This window comes from Electrophorus electricus, chromosome 14 (assembly GCF_013358815.1).
Source record: "Electrophorus electricus isolate fEleEle1 chromosome 14, fEleEle1.pri, whole genome shotgun sequence".
In the NCBI taxonomy this organism is placed as follows: Eukaryota; Metazoa; Chordata; class Actinopteri; order Gymnotiformes; family Gymnotidae; genus Electrophorus; species Electrophorus electricus.
In genome coordinates this window covers 11,428,696-11,448,108 of record NC_049548.1, presented here as the reverse complement: position 1 = coordinate 11,448,108, position 19,413 = coordinate 11,428,696, and the positions used below count along the sequence as shown (strand labels likewise).

The window sequence follows — 19,413 nt, the reverse complement described above, 5'->3', positions numbered from 1 at the left end:
AAAATACAATACTTAGTTTATTCTCTGTTAATAAAGATAAATTATAACCTTTATCTTAGGTTAATGTTGTTTCAGTGTTTTATGGTTGTTGTCTTCATAAGTGTAGTGAAGATAGATTAAAAATTACTCCTATGATGGTCAAAAGGGGGGCTCTCTTTCACCCCCGGGCCACAGACCAGACCTAAGACATGCTGGTGCCTTGAGGATTAGCAACAAAGCCGTAAATTGTAAGGGTTGGCACCAGGCTGAGGCCCCTTCCGGCCACCAGAGGGAGGCCTCGAGTCAACCACACCACTAATCAGGCTTAACACCCAACAGATGGGCTAGACCTTATATAAGCCCAGTGAACCAGTCATTCAGTGCTGCGTCTTTGCCAAAGGTCTGAGCCAAGCTCATAGCTGGTAACTTAAGGTATTGAGGTCTGTGAGCTCTTGTGCTACACCTTACTTCTGTGATGTGAGGGTGTCTGTGTTTTTACACATTCCCTCCTCTCTCCAGTTTTTCCTCTCAAGTCTGTCTCTCCCTGGAGGCTTCCTTCAGCCATTCAAGTTAATCCCCGTTTTCTGGTTTTGTTTGGGAAGTTTTAGTTTGAGTTTTCCCCAGTGCGTCGGGGTTGCCATTTCTTCCCCTGGCGTCCTTTGTTCTCCCTTTTTTCCACGCTCGGCATGGTGTGTAGTTTTTCCTTTTGTTTTACCTGACCCAAGCTCTAACTGTTCAGCACACGGGCCCACCATTGTTAGAGTGTGGTTGCTCACCCAGTAGGCTGTTGGTATCATCACCCATCTGACATGGGTTTGAGACCACCTTACGTAAATGGCCCAGCTATCAAAATGTCCTGGCTACTAACCCTCAACCCCCTTCTCTCTAAGGGTCATAAACTGATGGTAAGGTGAAAAGCTGAAAACAGCCTGGGTATAGTAAGGAAGACTATAAATTCCAATATGGTAGTACTCAAATTTCTCGTCCCACAAAGTAACAACTTAATTTAATCTACTATGATGTCAAATAATCAACCAATAATGTATGGTGGTTTTAATATAATTACAGAATTGTGATGTGTGCTCCTGTTATTTTACAAGTTATTCTGTTCATTACTTGTCCTTCATTCATTTGTATTATTCACTCATATTACCACATCTGTATGTTGCTTAACCTCATGAATATTGTAAACAAATTGTTGCTTACTCCTGGTTGTGTTTACCAGAAATCCTATATGAACCACTTAGAAAATATATTAAAGTTAGTAGTTTGTAATGTCTAGAAACCAAAGGATTTTGGTTTCTTCCAAAAGATATCTACCGAATCCTACCCCATCAGTTGGGTTGATAAGTTGGGAAAAGTTGAGAGGTGAGGAGTGGAGTCTGTTGAGTTGAACAGTCCAGTTGGGTCAGAGGTACGAACTGTGACTGAAACAAAGAAGGGAGGGCCCCCCACTAAGCTTCGGCAGACAAAGGTGTTTTCCCCATTTCTCAAACAAGTCAATAACCTCTCGATAAGCAGCTAGAAATACTGGGTTGTCATATTTTAATTGGCTGTCTGTTTCTTTTGTTATTAACTTGTTAATTTATTTTCATTAGTGTGTATTCAACTGAATTGACCCATCGTGGCTCTTAAACACAACCATCTGGTCGAGACTGGCATTCCAATACACTGCAGGTAAAGAAACACTATAATTTCGGAAAGCCTAAGTAACTCTCACTAGAGCCAGATTACAGGTACAATTCCTCAGTTTAAGAACCCAGGTCTTCTCATCGCCATTATATCCCAAGAACACAGGACTGTTTCAGAGTCACTGGGTAATTTCAAAGAAAGGATGATGCTCTCACCACCATTCAGGCAGTTCGATGAAGACTGATCTTAACATCTGGCATGCTGGCCTGACACCCGAAGTCAAATGGATGCTTCCTTGCACTCTCCACACTGTCTGGATGATCCAATGGAACATACTCAGGCATCTCCAGACAGGGTCCAATGCCCGTGAGTCGCAAGAGCTGACATTTCCCTCATATGTTATGGTATCATTATTAGCTTTAGTGATTGTTAATCAAATTAGATGAGTTAAGTCTTTTCCCTCACCTGTGACACAGCCTCATAACACTTATCTGGTTCCTACACCTGCACCCTCTACATCCATCAACATAAAACGTCTTAGGACTAATATAAGTACCTGCTTATTGATTTTCAGCCATCTACATGCAACCCTTTGCCAGAAATCCCACAATGAATACACCATTTTTTGGGGGTAAATTTCCACAATTCCGCAGACTAGCAGGGTTACAGAGCACTGCAAGTAGCCCTGGTAATAAAGCAATGTTCTTTTTTATTTAGTGACTGAATGATTTGTGAAACTGGAGTTGTGAACAACTACAATGAATTGCAAAAGGTAACAGCTGGCAAAAACCTATTAAGTCTGTTTACATAAGTCATCACTACAACTAATGATGACATATTGGGTTCTTGAAGGGTTGTTCCATTTCATAGGGGAAGATTGTACTATCCCTTGTAATATAACTCATATCCAAGGAGTAAGATGATGCTCGAAAACAAGGGGTAGCGATAAAAATAAGAAATGTCACTGGACCAAAACTCAGTTATAAGCATTGTTATTATAGTTCTCAATTTAACAAATAAATATTTTAAAGCTAAAATTAATCTGTTGGGATTTCTCTAGCTAGAGTGCAGACTGACAAATAGGACCATGTTATCATACATTAATCCTTTGTAAAGCTTGGTGAAGTTTAGGAAAGTAAAACTAGGGTGGGACATGTAGATGTGTAGTTGATTCTGAAATAAAAAGGCAAATCTATACACTGATGGTTCTGATTAACATACACAAAATCAAAATTTAAAAAACTGCAATATTCTGTTGGTACAAAAATATTATTTTGGAGGAGCTGTTACTGAGCACCATAACACACAATATATAAAACACGGGAAGCAGCTCTCAGAGGTATTCACTGGCCAGCGTGAGTCTTGATTGATGCTGGAATCACATGACGTAGAATCTGCATCTAGCTCCAGCATTCAAGCATACAATGGCTAAGGATGTGATTACAGTGACCATAGGACTTAAAAGCAAGAAGGACAAAAAAAATTGTTTTACCAAACCACCGAGGATGAAAAACACCATGAAAATGCGTCCAAGGTCCGTTTGAGCATAGAGATCGCCATATCCCACTGTGGACATTGTAACCATGATCAGATACACACATTCCCAGTAGCTAAGTGACTGGGAATTTTCAAAGTTTTCCCAAGGATCCCCTGAGTTTTCCACCTGGAACATAAAATAAACACTTTGATTATAAATATTGGTTTTACAGGCACTGTTTTGTCCTGGTTTAACTCATCTGACTGATTGGCACCAATTTGCACAGGGAAGACACTGCTTCTTGGTTCCTTGTTTTTTATCATTTACATCCTGCCCCTTGATGATATCATTCCAATTCTATACTCATTGATGGCGACAGTCATGCTAGTCCCCCTACCTTGTCTGTCATTTGAACTGCAAATCACCAGATAAGTCTGCATATCTTCATAATATTGTCTGCCTTTGATTGATGCTCTCTCTTAAAGACTCCAAGATCCAAGTTCATGCATTCATTACCTCTAGGTTAGATTACTGTAATTCACTTTTCTGTGTTTTGCCCTCTAAATCTCTCTGCCCTTTCAGTGTATGCAAAATGCTGGAGCTAGTCCTGGTCCCCACTAAGAAATCTGTGCATAGCACTCCCATCAGCTACACTGCTTACCCAAGAGGAGATGCATCCAATATAAAATTCTCCTACTAACTTTTAAAGGACTTCATGTCCTTCATGGCACCCTCATATACTGTAGAATTACTCCAATGATACATTCCATCTCACACATTAAGGTCCTCTCATACAGGTGTCCTTACTGTCTGCAGGTTTAGGGTGTCCATCATGGGAAACTGAAACTGAAACTCCCTTCCTACACCTGTTTGCTCATGCTCTTCTTTTTCTACTCTTCTCTCAATAAGTCTTCTCTCAATAAGTCCACTCACCATCTACCACCACTCCTGATTGGTTTTTGTCTGGCTTATTTTGTATTTTAGTATTATTTTGCTTTTGTGCTTACTTTCTTTTTTTGTAAAACAACCTTGGGTTTTTGTGAAAGGCACTACATAAATCAAATCTATTATTATTATTAACACTTATTTTAATTTTACCTACATTGATATGTTTGTTTTATAGTTTTATATTCAATTACATACCATCACATGTGCATGCACTGTATATTTGAGTTTCTTCTTGGGACAGTGGGGAAATTTTGAATAACTGGCAAAAGCTGCACTATTTTCTCTTGACTAACATGTTGGGGTTGTGAACTTACCAAGTGTATAAAGCCTGCACCAGTTAGCCATGTGCTTAAGAAGACTGAGCACAAGTTCACCAACTTTATGGAATCGCTGCAGAAAACAAATTTCAGGTAGATAAGTGAATATTCCCTAAAAATTCATCTGTTACATCACACAGAGAGAAGGTCTCCAAAGAGATTTTATATATATATATATATATATATATATATATATATATTTGTTTGCATATATATTTAATATATATTTGTTTGCACAGCTGATGAAAGACCTCATTCTGTTATATACACACACACACACACACACACACACACACACACACACACACATACATATATATATATATATATATATATATAGACCAATTGACCAATAAACTTACATCATGCTCTGTAACCACTTGCTTGAAATAAATGTCATTTTAACTAATATAAATAAATACTAATGTGTTGCTCAGATACTATGAGAAAGAGGCACTTAATTCCAGACGTGTTTATATAGTATGTGCAAAACCAAGCAAAATATGCACTTACCTGGTTTGTAAAATATTTAAAAACTGTAAAATTTCAGAAATTTGTATCAATCTTAAAGCTCTTAAAAAACGCAATCCTGCATGGAAAGGGAAAAAAAAAACAAACAAACAAGAAAAAGAAACAGGAAGAACAAACTCAGCCGTCATGTAGCAAAGCACTATTAGCTCCCACACTGGATAAGGAAGTTTCTAGAAGATATATCTCACAAATTCAGTGCACTATGAGGGGCCGCTTAAGGTGAAAGCAGTTGAACACTTGCACACTACTTGCACATACCTATGAAACATTTTCACATAAATAATCTACTACTTACATTTGCATATGATAACTTACACTTGCATATACACACACATGCACGTTCATTCATTCACTGGTGCGTAAACATAGTTTAACTAGGATTGTGTGCATGTGTGTAGCAGCGTGTGTGTAAAGCAATTTTCAGTGCGCCCAGAAGTCATTTCATGAGACTGGTCTGTCTTTCAGTTAAACTGCTAACTAGACCCCTTGAGAAGGAATTCTGAAGCACTCAATACAATGAAGGCTGACTAATATAAAACACATGCATATGCATGCAAACACACACACAACCAGATCAGCTGGCGGGTGAGAATGGGAGGGAGTCTGGAGTTGGCTTATGATTTTAATGTTTGTTTCTTTCCAACGGTCTGAGGTGAATGTAAATCTCACTGTTAGTTTGTCACTATTACAAAGGAGGGCCATCAGAAATGATTAACCAAATCCAAGAAGATTAATAGAAACCTCCAGCCAGCTTTACACATGCGCACACACACACACACACTCACACACACACCTATCAGTGCAGTAATGGTATGTTAAGGAATAATACGGATAAGAAAATTCTGAGAGCTACATCATGCAGATACAAAGACACTTGAGGTGACTGGCATGCACAAGGGAACTAAAGGAACATTTCCAGTGAGTCTCTCTGTAATTCCCATTAAGATACATCTGCAGTAGTGCAAATCCTCCCACTGTAGAGTTAGTCCGTTTACAGTGATAGTGACTTAATAAATGTATGAGCAATTGACAGAGACAAGAACAGATTTCTCTCTGTCTCTCTCACACGCACACACACACATGCAATGAGCTGAGCAAAGGAGATGGTTTCTCCAAGTTCAACATATACTGATAAACCAGCTTGTTAAAGGAATGATGACTGAATGAATGATGTATCAATAACAAATAACTGCATATATGTTTCACAATAGAACTTTTATCCTCCATGCTTAACCAAACCTCAATATAGCTATATCAAAATAAAATCTAAAAAAATAAACAAAAAAATTACAGCATTTGTATTTCTACAAATGCATAAGTCTACTTGCTAAGTCATCCAAAGACGGAGATCAACAATCTTTATTTTTTGTTCCATAACTGGACTGTCCACTAGGTGGTGATTCAGGCTAGTTTTTCCTGGATGCCGAGCTCCTCTGAATAGCACTTCTATTATTCACATATATCCAACCACTAAGAGCAAGAATGCTCAGCCAGAAACAGTTATGTATGACAACCAGTTTTGCCTTTTGTAATGAATGAGAGTTTATGGGGCTAACATCTGACCCTGGGCCAGTGTTAAGATGCTCTGAGCGAAATCTACAAAACCACCTTCAGTCTCTTCAAGATGTTATGTATTTCCTTAGACTGGAGAAGATAAGATTCACTTTAAAGGGTAACAATGATGCATTGTATGCCAAGTGGAATTCCTTTTTTTTTTTTTACTTCATTACAGATGATGCCAGCTACTTCTTTTTTTTAAATGATGTTGGTGCCTATTTGGGGGGGGCTACGTGTATAAATGTGAGCTATGTTTTGGGCTATGGAAAGGGTTCTAAGGTAAAAAAAAATTGAGGTCTGTAAATCAGGGCTTTTAGATTTGAGTTTTTGACAATATTCATTGTTATTGTATGCCCTCCTTGTTATTGTTTTGTCTAAATCTCTCCTCAATAAAAAAAAGATGTTCTGAGCTCATGAATTCTCAAGATCAACACTTACCCAGCCAACTCCTGTTCAGGTACATAGACAGAAATACTGGTGGCACAGTGAAGAAGTCCACAATTGAATTCAAATCCAACCAGAACTTTAGTTTGTCATTAGCGGCAATGAACTGAACAGAGAAATGGAGAACAATATATATAAATAAACATTATTACTTTGTATCTAAGAGATGTGAAGTCATATGAATCTCATAGGATCTTTTACTGAGATTTTGCATATTTTTAATGTGAAGGTTCCTTACGCGCAGGCCAAAGTACACCAGGAAGAAGATGTTGAACACCATGTCGACCTGCAAGGTGAAGTCAGTGCGGAAGTCCGGGCAGGATTCTATAGGACTGTTCAAAGAGGAATTCACATAACTGAAGATATTCAAATTTTAGTAGAATCACTAGTCAACAATATCATGTAGCTATCTGAGGCAGAATACATGGTATTTTTAATGGGAGATTAGACTGTGGAAACTGGAAAAGAGAAAGTATTCATTATTTGAAAAATTGGAAATTCCTGAAAAAGCCATTCACTGATAAGGTTGCTAATTAGTGATTAAATTAGGTTTTTCTGTAATATTGTCAGTGATGTAAAAGTGACGGTGGGTGATGAGGGCTGTGCCAACAGTAGGTCAAGTGTTTAAAGTTAAGGGTTAAGAGCATGCTAGAAGTGCAGAGTCACAGTTCTCCATGCTCCCTGGTAGACACTGAAACAAAAGGGCAAACAAATAAAACCTTCATACTGACGAAGACAGTAATTTCTGACAACATCCCAAAACACCATAAAAAAAAACAAAAAACATGGAGTTAAAAAAAAGAAAACTGTCATTTGTAGGTCGGAGTTGTCAGATAATATGAAGTAAAGTACACTAAGCAAAATGAATAATAAAAAAACCTGAAAAATTAAGTATTAATGAACAGCAATAATTTGTTAAGGTTCACAGTGGTCCATTTTCACATTTCCTTTCTACAGGTGCCATGATGACAGGATGCTACTTCCTATTTACACAGCCAGTCATTTGACCAGCAATAAGCCAGTTGAATCCTATGCACATAACATAGTATACCTTTAGGCAGATTATTTTAAATTCACAGACAGTAACATCCATCATATCACCTGTTTTGCCAAGAGAAACAGAATACCTATGTTATGATTACCAAGAAACTCTAGAACATATTAGAAATGCAGCAAACATAAAAGCAGTTAAGTGACTGAATTTCATTACAGTCAAAGAATAACTTGTGTCTGAAGCAGATCTGGCACAGTGTTTGGTTCCGTGCTGATGACTGATAGGTTTCCTGTGAATAGAGCGCACACGCTGCCTTACTGCACACACTGCTGATGCAAACAGAAACATTGTAAATGAGCTCCAGCCATATAAGACACTCATCATAAATAATGAACACAGGCTAAAATGTATGACCAAAGTAATTTCAGACACCAACTCCTCCTTGCCAGCACTTTAGACTATAAAAAATACATTGTCTGCACTTGAGTGACAGTTGACGTGTATTGAGATCAGGCTCTGTGGACCTTTCTGTTCTAAACAAAGCCAGGTGTACTCCTCTGGGCAGCAGAGACACGCTAAGGCCAGTCATTCCAGAGAGGAAGATGCAAAAGACATGAAACACCCAGCTATACAGCCTGGCTGCCTGCTCTATCACCATCCAGTTCAATCAGGGTGGTTTAATTATCTTATTTTCTGACTCAATTAATTTTCTAATTTTAATGAAGAGAAAGTAAAGGCAGGTAGCTTCATCATTCTTCTGAAATTATTACTGGGTTCATAGCACAAGTCCCAACAGTTTTTACATTTATATTTTTATATTTTATAAAAATATTTATTTATTTTATCATTAAAACTGTTGTTGATTGCTGCAGTTAGAAAAACTCATGTTAAATACCATGCAGCATAAACCAAAGTCAGCACCTGTCTCCCAGATACGAGCGTGCAGGCCCAACATGCGATATTGGTTTGTTTTGTGTCAGTGAAAACATGGCAGAAAGCAGTGACAGCGCTCAGAGATTTTTCAGATTTTTAAGAGGACTATGTCTGAAGTGCTGCCCTGAGAGTTCGTAATGGAGGAAAATATCATGGTTTGCCTGCTTAACTTGCTAAAAGCTTGTCAATAATGTAATGGAAGCTTTCAGTGTTACCTACTCTAGAAGAGTTAATTCCAAGTAACAAACAGATCGCTGTGTAGACCAATATATATCCTAATTCTGTATGGATTCCAATGTAACTATGATGTGACAGCATTATTTATATTTGACTGAAGTTCAATAAGTAGTTGAACTCTAACAAAGTCTTGAGTCAATTATTTACACTTTGCTGTCATGGGGAACTGGACATTGGGAAACACTTCTATTTAATTTGCCCTTCTTTAGCATTATCATTATATTTTGAAACGACCTAAAAATTAGTCTATAAAATATCAAGACCATTTCAAAACAACATGCACAAGCAGACTCTCTTAGTTCCTTTGCACTTGATTTGCAATGGCGCATCCTTAATGTTTGCAATAACGCATTATTAATGTCCACAATCAGAAATTCATGTCTTCCTTACAAGATTGGACTAGGTATCTGCACTTCATTTTACAGTGTTATTGTAGCTTGAGAAAGTACTGTCTATAAAAGCAGACTGTTTTCAACAGACAGAATAGATGTAGGCTACCATATTTAGTTCTTTTGATGTGGGTATTTAGCTACAATAACAGTAGTAATAATAATAATAATAATAATAATAATAATAATAATAATAATAATGACTTTGACACATCTCTCTGTCGTCATGTTTCTGCAAATTCTCTTCGCCTATAACAGGTTTTGTAATTGTAGTCACCCAACCAACATATTTTGTTCATCCTGTGTGTTTCCTGTCCTTTGCTTCTCATCCTCTGTTCATCAGATGTGGAGTCAGCATCATAACCTTATCTGCCCCATCTCTCTTTGCTCTGAGCAGGACCCAGAGAGCAGGCCTGGGTGAACTCTGGTGTCCAAAACTTATATGTGTTTAACACTAATATGTCCACATGATGTATATATTGTGTTTATCGTCACATTATGTTGGACATGCTAAATGTTCAGCCTTCCTTACAGATTGAAACAAGTGGAGTTAACTTTGGGTGACATAATCAAAATCCAGAGGTGCATGAAAGTGTGAACCCTTAATAAGTTTCAGGATTTCTGCATACGTTTGACCTAAAACATCATGAAATTGTAAGACAAGTACTAAAAATAGACAAAAAGAACCAAATAAAACAAATTAATAGACAGTGTCATTTATTTACTAAGGAAGATTATCTTGGAGGGGTACTGCAGCATGCATTGTGCTCCAAAACATCCACTTATTAAGGGTTTGAAATTAGCTGCTGTAAGATAAGTCAGTGCAGGGAGAGTGCTGTCATGTGCAGAGCAAGTTAACTTAAGAAAACTGTGCTCCTACTGATCCCAGAACAGGTCATTAAAACAGGAATAGGGAGATGCTAAATGTCTTTTGTGGTATGTTTATGTAACATCCAGTAACACACACACACACACACACACACACACACACACACACACACACACACACACACACACTGCATTTTAATGTTTTTTTTTTAATGTTGATCACTTTTAAAAGCTCTTGGGATATATGCACATCAGCATAGAGGTTAGGACAGTTCTACAGGACTGCTGAGAGTGAGAAGAAGAAGAAGAAGAAGAAGAAGAAGAAGAAGAAGAAGAAGAAAATAAAAATCTGTTCAAAAGGGCACTTGCAAGCACTATACCACATCTCCACCCATCTCCCCACCCCTCCCTCCACCCACATCATGCTAACAGAAGTACTCACTCTGAGGAGTCGATTAAGTAAATGACCAGTCCTCCGATGCTGAGGATGAACACTAGCACCACCTACAGGAGAACAATCAGAGAGCAGGATAAATGCTTTACATGGCTAACAGCATACATTCCAGAAACATTTAAGCTGTCAGTGATATGGCTGGGTTACCCCTGTTACCCCTGCACAGGACATTTCAGTGTGATTCCTAATTCCAACAGCACCAGGCTCATCTCATAATCAAATTTAAAAATGCTTAAATTTGTTGAAACGTGTTATGTTAGGAATATTATCAGGCCTGAAATACACTGCTTCAGTTGCTATAGGTATTACTTGGTAAAAACTGATTATCAGCAAAACCTCTCAGCCAAAAATGATCCATTTCAGTCCATTCTGGGCCACATTCCCAGTGAGCCATGGACAACGTTCGCTAACATGCAATTGACACACCTTCCACATGCAAGCAGAGTTGGCCTGCAAACAGGAGGCTACCGAACTGAACAAGATTATCCACCTCGCAATCACCTACAACCGCTTCCTACAGTCCTCCAGTGGCCGTTGTCTTGCGAGGGGCAATGCTTTCCACATCGGAGGGTGTGTCTCCAGGCTACTTCCTTTGACAGCCCAGAGGCTGACAAGCAGGTCACGGTTCTCAGAGACTATGAGGATCTGGCACAGGTGTTCAGTACCAGCAAAGCCACACAGACCACCCCCCCCCCATCGCAACTGGGATTGTGCCATTCCGCTGAAGGAGGGGGCAGTACCTCACAGGAGCTGAGCCTATCCTCTCTCCCTGGAGGAGGAGCAAGCAATGGGACAGTATGTAAAGGAGGCCCTAGAACAGGGATATATCCATCCCTCTACGTCTCTGGGTTCAGCCAGCATTTTCTTTGTGAAGAAAAAAGACGGGAGTCTAAGACCCTGTGTGGACTATCGGGGCCTCAATAAGATGCTTATACAGTACCCACATCCCCTTCCTCTAGTTCCTGTTGTGCTGGACCATTCTGGTACCATTCTCCAGACTCTGTTGCGGAATTTCCTATATTACAAAATCGGAAAAATGTGAGTTCCACAAGAAAGAGAGAAATTTCCTGGGCTACGTTATTCAAGAAGGTAGCGTGCATATGCAATCAGGTAAGAAAGAAGCAATTAAGGCCTGGCCGAGACCACATACACGTAGAGTCTTACAGTGTTTCCTGGGGTTCGCTAAACTCTACAGATGCTTTGTTAAGTCTTTCAGAACCCTAGCTCGGCCTCATGAATCTACTCCGGGGTCAGAACAAACGACTGAACTGGAATCCTGGGGCAGAGAGGTCCTTTGAGGAGCTAAAAGACGCCTTCTCCGCCACACCAGTGCTAAGACAACCCAATCTACGGAAACCTTTTGTGGTGGAAGTGGACACGTCAAATGTAGGTGTGGCAGCTGTGTTGTTGCAACAATAGGACAAAGGAGGTAAATTGCACCCCATAGCCTACTTTTCCCGGTGGTGGAGTCCAGCCGAACGGAATTATGGAGTTGGAGACCATGAATTACTAGCCATGAAACGAGGAGTGGAGGCACTGGCTAGAGGGAGCCCGCCACCTCTTTACGGTGATCACTGATCACAAAAACCTCAAATACCTCCAGAACACCAAGAGGATGAATTCCAGGCAGGCTCGATGGTCGCTCTTCTTTTCACGCTTCAATTTCCAAGTTACCTATAGACCAGGGGAGAGGAACAAGAGAGCAGATGCGCTCTCACGCCTATACAACGCCGAGGTGCAAGCGACTTGTTTAGAACCTGTTCTTCCCTCCTCTTGCTTCCTGGCATCGCTAAGCTGGGAGATCGACAAGTGAATTGAAGCTGCTAACCCTCATGCACAATGTCTGCCCAATCGCCTATACGTGCCACCCAAACTTCGTGAGTCCCTCATCGTGTGGGCCCATACCTCAATGGGAACTGGCCATCCGGGGTCCACATGTACCATCCAGTTACTAGGCGCACGCTACTGGTGGCCAGCCCTGAACAAGGACGTGGTGAGGTTCGTGGCTTCATGTGTGGATTGCGCCCATAGCAACACCACATCCTGTGCCCGTGGTCTCATCTCGCGGTGGACTTCGTTTCAGATTTGCCTATATCCGAGGGTAATACCATAATACTCACTATAGTGGATCGCTTTTTGAAGATGTTTCAATTTGTTCCCTTGGCAGGTCTACCCACGGCTTGGGCAACAGCGGATTTAGTGTTTCATCATGTCTTCAGACAGTTTGGGCTGCCAAAAGACATCGTTTCCAACAGAGGAGCACAGTTTACGTCATGGGTATGGAAGGGACTACTAGGAAAGCTGAATATAACGGTCAACCTGACATCTGGCTATCATCCCCAGGCCAACGGTCAGGCAGAGAGAGCTAAGCAGGAAATGGGTAAGTTCCTCTTACTGTATAGCCAATGACACACGGAAACGTGGAGTACTTACCTTGCCTGGGCAGAATATGTGCAGAATTCTCCGCGGCATACGGGAACTGGTTTAACCCCATTTGAGTGTGTGTTAGGGTACCAACCGCCACTCTATCCTTGGAACTCCCATACCTCGGCTCAGCCGGCAGTGGAACAGTAGTGCTAACGCAGTGAACAAGTGTGGGCAGAGACGCACCAGCATCTGCACAAGGTGGTTGCCGCTTACAAGCAAAAAGCCGATAGGGTACGTGGAGAGACTCCCCAGTATGTGATAGGACAAAAAGTGTGGGTAGCCACAAAGGACGGCAGGGCAGGCTCTACCGGAAAGCTGGCCGTGAAGTGCGAGGGTCCCTGTGCCATCACTGGGAGGGTTAACGACGTCACGTACAAGATCAGTCTTCCGGGAGGCAGTCGGGCATCCCATGCATTTCATGTGCCAGTCCTGAAGCTTGTGGTAGTGGGTCCCCTCGCGGAGGGAAGCAATTTCTTGGGGCCCCCACCACCACCACCTCTGGAGATTGGGGGTGGTCTGGCATACAGGGTAAGGTCCCTGCTTGACTCTGGAAAGAGAGGCAAGCAGTTGCAATACCTCGTGGACTGAGACACATCCCATGCATCGCTTCCACAGGATCCTTATATCTACAATACTTAATTTTGTGTGCATTTCGTGAGTGTTTGTTCATTTGACCATGGAAAATAAAGAGCTCTTTAGCTCGACCTCGCCTCTCACTTCCTCTGGGCTGTCGCTACTGTCACACTATGATCTCACTGTTGCCAAAAGAGCTGGTTGGTGATGATTTAAAACAGTCATACCTGACTTTCAATCATCTAATCCTTGAGTATGATAGCCCAGATTAAGGTGGTCTAACAAACAAACGCTCTCAAAATAGTTGGAGTGGGTGCAAAAATGCTGCTGCAGAATCACCAGCATCCCATCATTTCGTCCACTACTGAGTGAAAGGTGTGATGAGGCCACCCTGCGCACCCCTCACTAACATGCTCAAGAATAGTTTATCTCCTTTGTATGGCTTCTCGCCTGCAGATTCAACATTCACTTACACACTTTGTCAGCAGCAGGGATAGGTTGTACCCATGAGCAGAACCAAATGACAAACACGCTTATTTCTCATGCTGTTAAATTGTTTTTTAAATGATTGACTTATTTTATATTTATGTTCTTAATTCAGTGTTTCTGTTTATGATATTAAACTTTTGTAATGTTTGATGCATTTCAGGTTCCCTGTTTAAAAACTATGCCTTGTCAAATTTTTATAAGCAAATGTAAATGTAAGCCTCAGTCCTCCCCGTGAGCTAGCTGATAACAAAACACACCCTTGCATGGCCCGGGAACTGGTAGACAAAGTACAGTTCACACTGGACTACAGTGCATGTGGGCTTAAATAAGGAGGTTAAACAAGGTGCATGTAGGGCTCAATAAGTGGGTGATTGAGAACATGGAAGTGAATGAGTGATGCAATTGGTAGAAGGGATGGTGACTGACAAGTTGGAGGTGTTCACATGGTTGGGTGGTGGAGATTGGCTATGTGCAGGTGAGTGGCTATGTGTGACCTAAGGATTAGAGCTGAGTGTTATTTGGTTCTTAATGTTTGTTAAGATCTTTGTACCAGTACTTGTACGTGCTTTGCCTAATTTCTGTTTGGTCTGTGTTTCTGCCTCCATGTAGCCAGGGAGGGGAACTCTACTGTCACCGTGGGTGATTTCACCCTTTACCATATGTTCCCATTACATACTGGGCGGGGTTGGAACAATCTGTTTTTCAGTAGAGCTGCACAATGATTTTTTAAAATCATTATTGCAATGTTAGTCTTTGCAATACTGATATTGCAGGATGTTAAATATGAAAAATAGAGTTTTCTAACCATAGTGTACAGTGTTTTTTGTTCTGTGAGTATCCGGACCAATTTCAGATACTGCAGACAAGCATTCTGTGGGAGTTTGATCTCGCTGGCCATACAGTGGACCCGAAATCCACAATAAAACTGTTTCTGACCAATAACAGAGCTTTGCAACAACTGCCTTAAATGGTCATGATGGAAGAGATTAGCAGATAGATATTAGCACAGATGAGTTTCCAAGAAAGACCAGACAGACCAATGTGTGCACCGCCTGGACTGAATACAAGAAAGCCTATGATTCAGTGTCCCACACTGAAGGATATACAACATCAACAGGACTCCAGGATCCCTCATCATGACAACCTAGAGGTCAATTTCATCCCAATAGCATAAATTACCATCAAATGCAGGATTTACCAATGCCTTGTTTCCACTGCTGTTCTGCATAGACCTGAACCCCCTCAGTGAATCACCACCAAGAGTGTCTACAGAATGGAGCAACCATCAACCACCTCCTCTATGTGGATGACATCAAGCTGTATGCCAGAAGTGAAAAACACATATACATAAACACACTAATCCATCTCGCCAGAATATACAGCAATGACATTGGAATGTCATTCGGACTGCATGAGTGTCGTTGGATGGAGAGGGAATGTAGCTAAAACAGAGGTGAGCATATTTCCAGATGGTAGTAGATGCTGAAGTACCCTGGAAGCAACAAGTACCTTGGAATCCCACAGGCCAATGGGAATTATGAAGAGGCCACAAGGAAAGCAGCTAAAGCCAAATTCCTTCAAAGAATGTGTCAAGTCCTGAGAAGTCAGCTGAATGGGAAGAACAAGAGCCAGGCTATTAACACCTACACTCTACCAGTCATCAGATAAACAGCTAGATTGAAATGATTTAAAGTCAGCACAGGAACACAGCTCCTGAGACAATCCAGCACATAACAGCAGGATGCAAGATGCTAGCAGGCAGAGCGTGCATGGAATGCCATAACCAAGTGGCTGGCTTAGTATACAGAAACATCTGTGACAAGTACGAGCTGGAACTCCTGAGGTCAAAGTGAGATACACCCCCTAAATTGGTGGAGAATGGCCATGTTAAAATTCTGTGGGACATCCAGATACAAGTACGAGCTGGAACTCCTGAGGTCAAAGTGAGATACACCCCCTAAATTGGTGGAGAATGGCCATGTTAAAATTCTGTGGGACATCCAGATACAGACAGACAAGATGGTAATGGCTAACCAACCAGACAAAGTAGTGATAGATGAACATCAAAAGAGGGTCGTAGTGATGGATGTAGCAATCCCAAGTGATACCAACATCAGGAAGAAGGAACGTGTAAAGCTTGAGAAATACCAAGGGCTGCAAGAGGAGCTGATAAAAGTAATTGAAATAAAGTACTGGGCTGCACCCCTTTTTGCCTTCTGAACTGCTTTACTTCTTCATGGCATAAATTCAGCATGGTGCTGGAAACATTCCTCAGAGATATTGGTCTATATCGGCCTGATAGCATCATGCAGTTGCTGTAGTTTTGTCAGCTGCACATTAAAAATGCGAATCTCCCATTCCACCAAATCCCAAGGGAGTTTTATTGGATTGAGATGCAGTGACTGTGGAGGCCATTTGAGAACAGTGAACTCAGTGTCATGTATAAGAAACCAGTTTGAGATGAACTGAGGTTTGTGACACGGCAGTTTATTGTTGGAAGTGGCCATCGCAAATTGTAGCCTAAATTGTTTATTCTTAGATGACATAAGTGGCACCCAGTGTGGTCTTCTGCTGTAGCACATGTGCTTCATGGTTTGATGTTTTGTGTGTTCAGAGATGCTCTTTTGAGTGGTTATTTGATACTTTCTATCAGCTCAAACCACTCTGGCCATTTTCCTATGACCTCTGGCATCAACAAGGCATTTTTGCCCAGAGAACTGCTGCACACTGGATATTTTCTCTATTTTTGACCATTCCCTGTAAATGTTAGAGATGGTGTGCATGAAAATGCCAGTAGACGCCTCGTTCCATACTACATTTAAAGTCACTTAAACCACATTTCTTCCCCATTCTGATTCCAGGTCTGACCCATTTAAACATGAACTGCCTTTCTGAAGAACATTATCTCAAACAGGGGATATAAACATAATGGCTGTGTTGAGCAGAGTTGTCAGAGCCATGTAAGGTTCAGAAGTAGAAGAGTGTAACAGGAGAAATGACGGGCTTCTTTGTCACCACTGAGGGAGTGGAGATTAGCCCATTCTGTTCTGTGTGCTGGCTCTAAAACTGCTCCATTACCTAATGTACAGAAATTACCCATTAGCGCACATTACCTCGTCACCAGCATAGGCGATGGCCACTTTAGCCAGGGGCTGAAATTAATGTGGTTTACTGCATGCACTCACACGTCTAGCCAGGTCTTCTCATTAAAGGTCACTCCAAATGCCTGTTTGCTACACTGCTGGCATCAGATTAATTTAACACCTCACACAGCCTACACTTAGAATATTACAAGGATCACAAGGAAAATTAATTGGACACTATTCAGATTTCATTATATCACACTGTCTACTTAAAAAGTGTTGATTTCCAACAAATCTACAGAAAGTATACACACTGTCAAATTTTAAGAAAAAGGCACACACACACACACACACACACACACACAGGAGTGCATGCAAGGGTCATCATGAGGAAAAGTGTTTTATGTAGGCTCTGTTGAGGTCAGAGGTCATGAGAGGTGGGACTCACCAGCATGCGTCCTGTCGAGTTCTGTGCACAGATCATGACCCCAGCCCAGGCTTTCAGCGAGGTCATCCAGTCCGATGCTACCTCTACCTCTTGGTCTTCCTCTTCCCCATCTTCATTTGAATCATGAGCAACCTCAGTTGGTATATCAATACTCTGGGCCTTCTACACACACACACACACACACACACACACACACACACACACACACACACACACACACACACACACACACACACACACTTAGCATGCATTTAAACTCCTAACCTTCAGAATACATACAACAAAAACACATAAAAATTAAAATAAGAGATGACCAAGTGCATTCATGACAGTGATTATTTTCAGTCATTCTGACACAAACTTCCAAATTTCTGTGTGATGCTGCTGTGTAATGGCACCCTTAGCTAAGCTTCTAATGCCTGGATCTGGGGGACAATGAGTAGGATGAAGTGGAATGAATGGACACTGTGGAGCTCAGAAAAGCACACAAATAAATACTCATAGACACATGTAAGTATACACACTTACATACACACACACATATATAAAATTGGAGCTACTGTATTACATTCATTGTTGGCTCTATCTAATAATAATAAATGTCACGTAGTTGCCCTGCATTCACAGTGCACCTAACTACAACTCCCAGCTTCCCCAGCACAACCTTACCAGATCGTCATCACTGGACTATTATTGTCACTTGTTTCTCATTATTGCGTACCTATTTATTCTCTCCTGTTCAATGCATTGTCTGCAAAGTATTGCCGCTACTCTATTGCGTATACTGAGCGTTTCCCTGTCATTTGTCTTACTGCTAGTTACCAACCTGGATTGTTTTCCATTATCTCTCGTATTCACCTGCTCCTTTGGATTTGTCTGCCATCTTTAATTGTATTCTGGTTTTTATCCTGGACTAGTTTTTCTCTATGTTTTTGTTATGGCCTTTGGATTTATTCCCCTAACTGCTCTGGCTTTGACCTCACCTGTTTTATTATTATGACTGCCGATCGCTCCGCTATAAAAAAAAAAAACCAAAAAAAACTACAAGTGTCTGACCACTTTGAGAATGTCAAAGCTTAGGGCCCTGCACCCACCAAGGGGGTGAAGAGTTTTATGCTGTTGATATAACAAGTGACAATATATTTCTGTAAGATCAATTAAAAAATGTAAAAACAATTCTATATATGATTGACTGTTTTCATAAGCACATAATTGCATGATGGCACTGTCAAACTAACATGGTTAAGTGGTTTAATTATTCAAAGTAGTACTTGTGTGAAGAATATAAAAATGAAAGGTGGCATACATCTATAATTGATAAAATGTGCATTTTTACAATCTCCACTATTTATTCAGTTATTCAGAAAATCAAAGTGATGCAGTCGAATTTAAATAGCTTTACTCATTTTATCAACATAAAAATTCTTAGTATAAAATTTATAGGAGGACTGGTTTTTATAACAGTTTTTTATAACATCAAATGTTCCATATTGAATATAAATAAAATTTGACACTACATAAACATGCTACTGCTGTATTCAGTCAAACAACTAAAACATGAAATTATGAATAAAACACTTGTGACATAATTAAGTAAATAAAAACTGATATGTAACATTAGTAAATATTAAATACTTTTAGCTAATCTCACCAATATCACAGAAAAGATTTAA

The 19,413-nt window shown here is 40.5% G+C and overlaps 1 protein-coding gene across 1 annotated transcript in view; it reads right to left on the bottom strand.

Annotated features, from left to right (window-relative positions):
- LOC113576349 (calcium-activated potassium channel subunit alpha-1-like) overlaps positions 1-19,413 on the bottom strand; it is a 55,622-nt gene that overhangs the window by 24,017 nt on the left and 12,192 nt on the right. Inside the window, 8 exon segments of the mRNA XM_035533486.1 lie at positions 3,104-3,274; positions 4,351-4,426; positions 4,867-4,942; positions 6,880-6,991; positions 7,124-7,217; positions 10,709-10,770; positions 17,741-17,839; positions 18,309-18,322. Coding sequence (XP_035389379.1) covers positions 3,104-3,274; positions 4,351-4,426; positions 4,867-4,942; positions 6,880-6,991; positions 7,124-7,217; positions 10,709-10,770; positions 17,741-17,839; positions 18,309-18,322 — 704 coding nt within the window.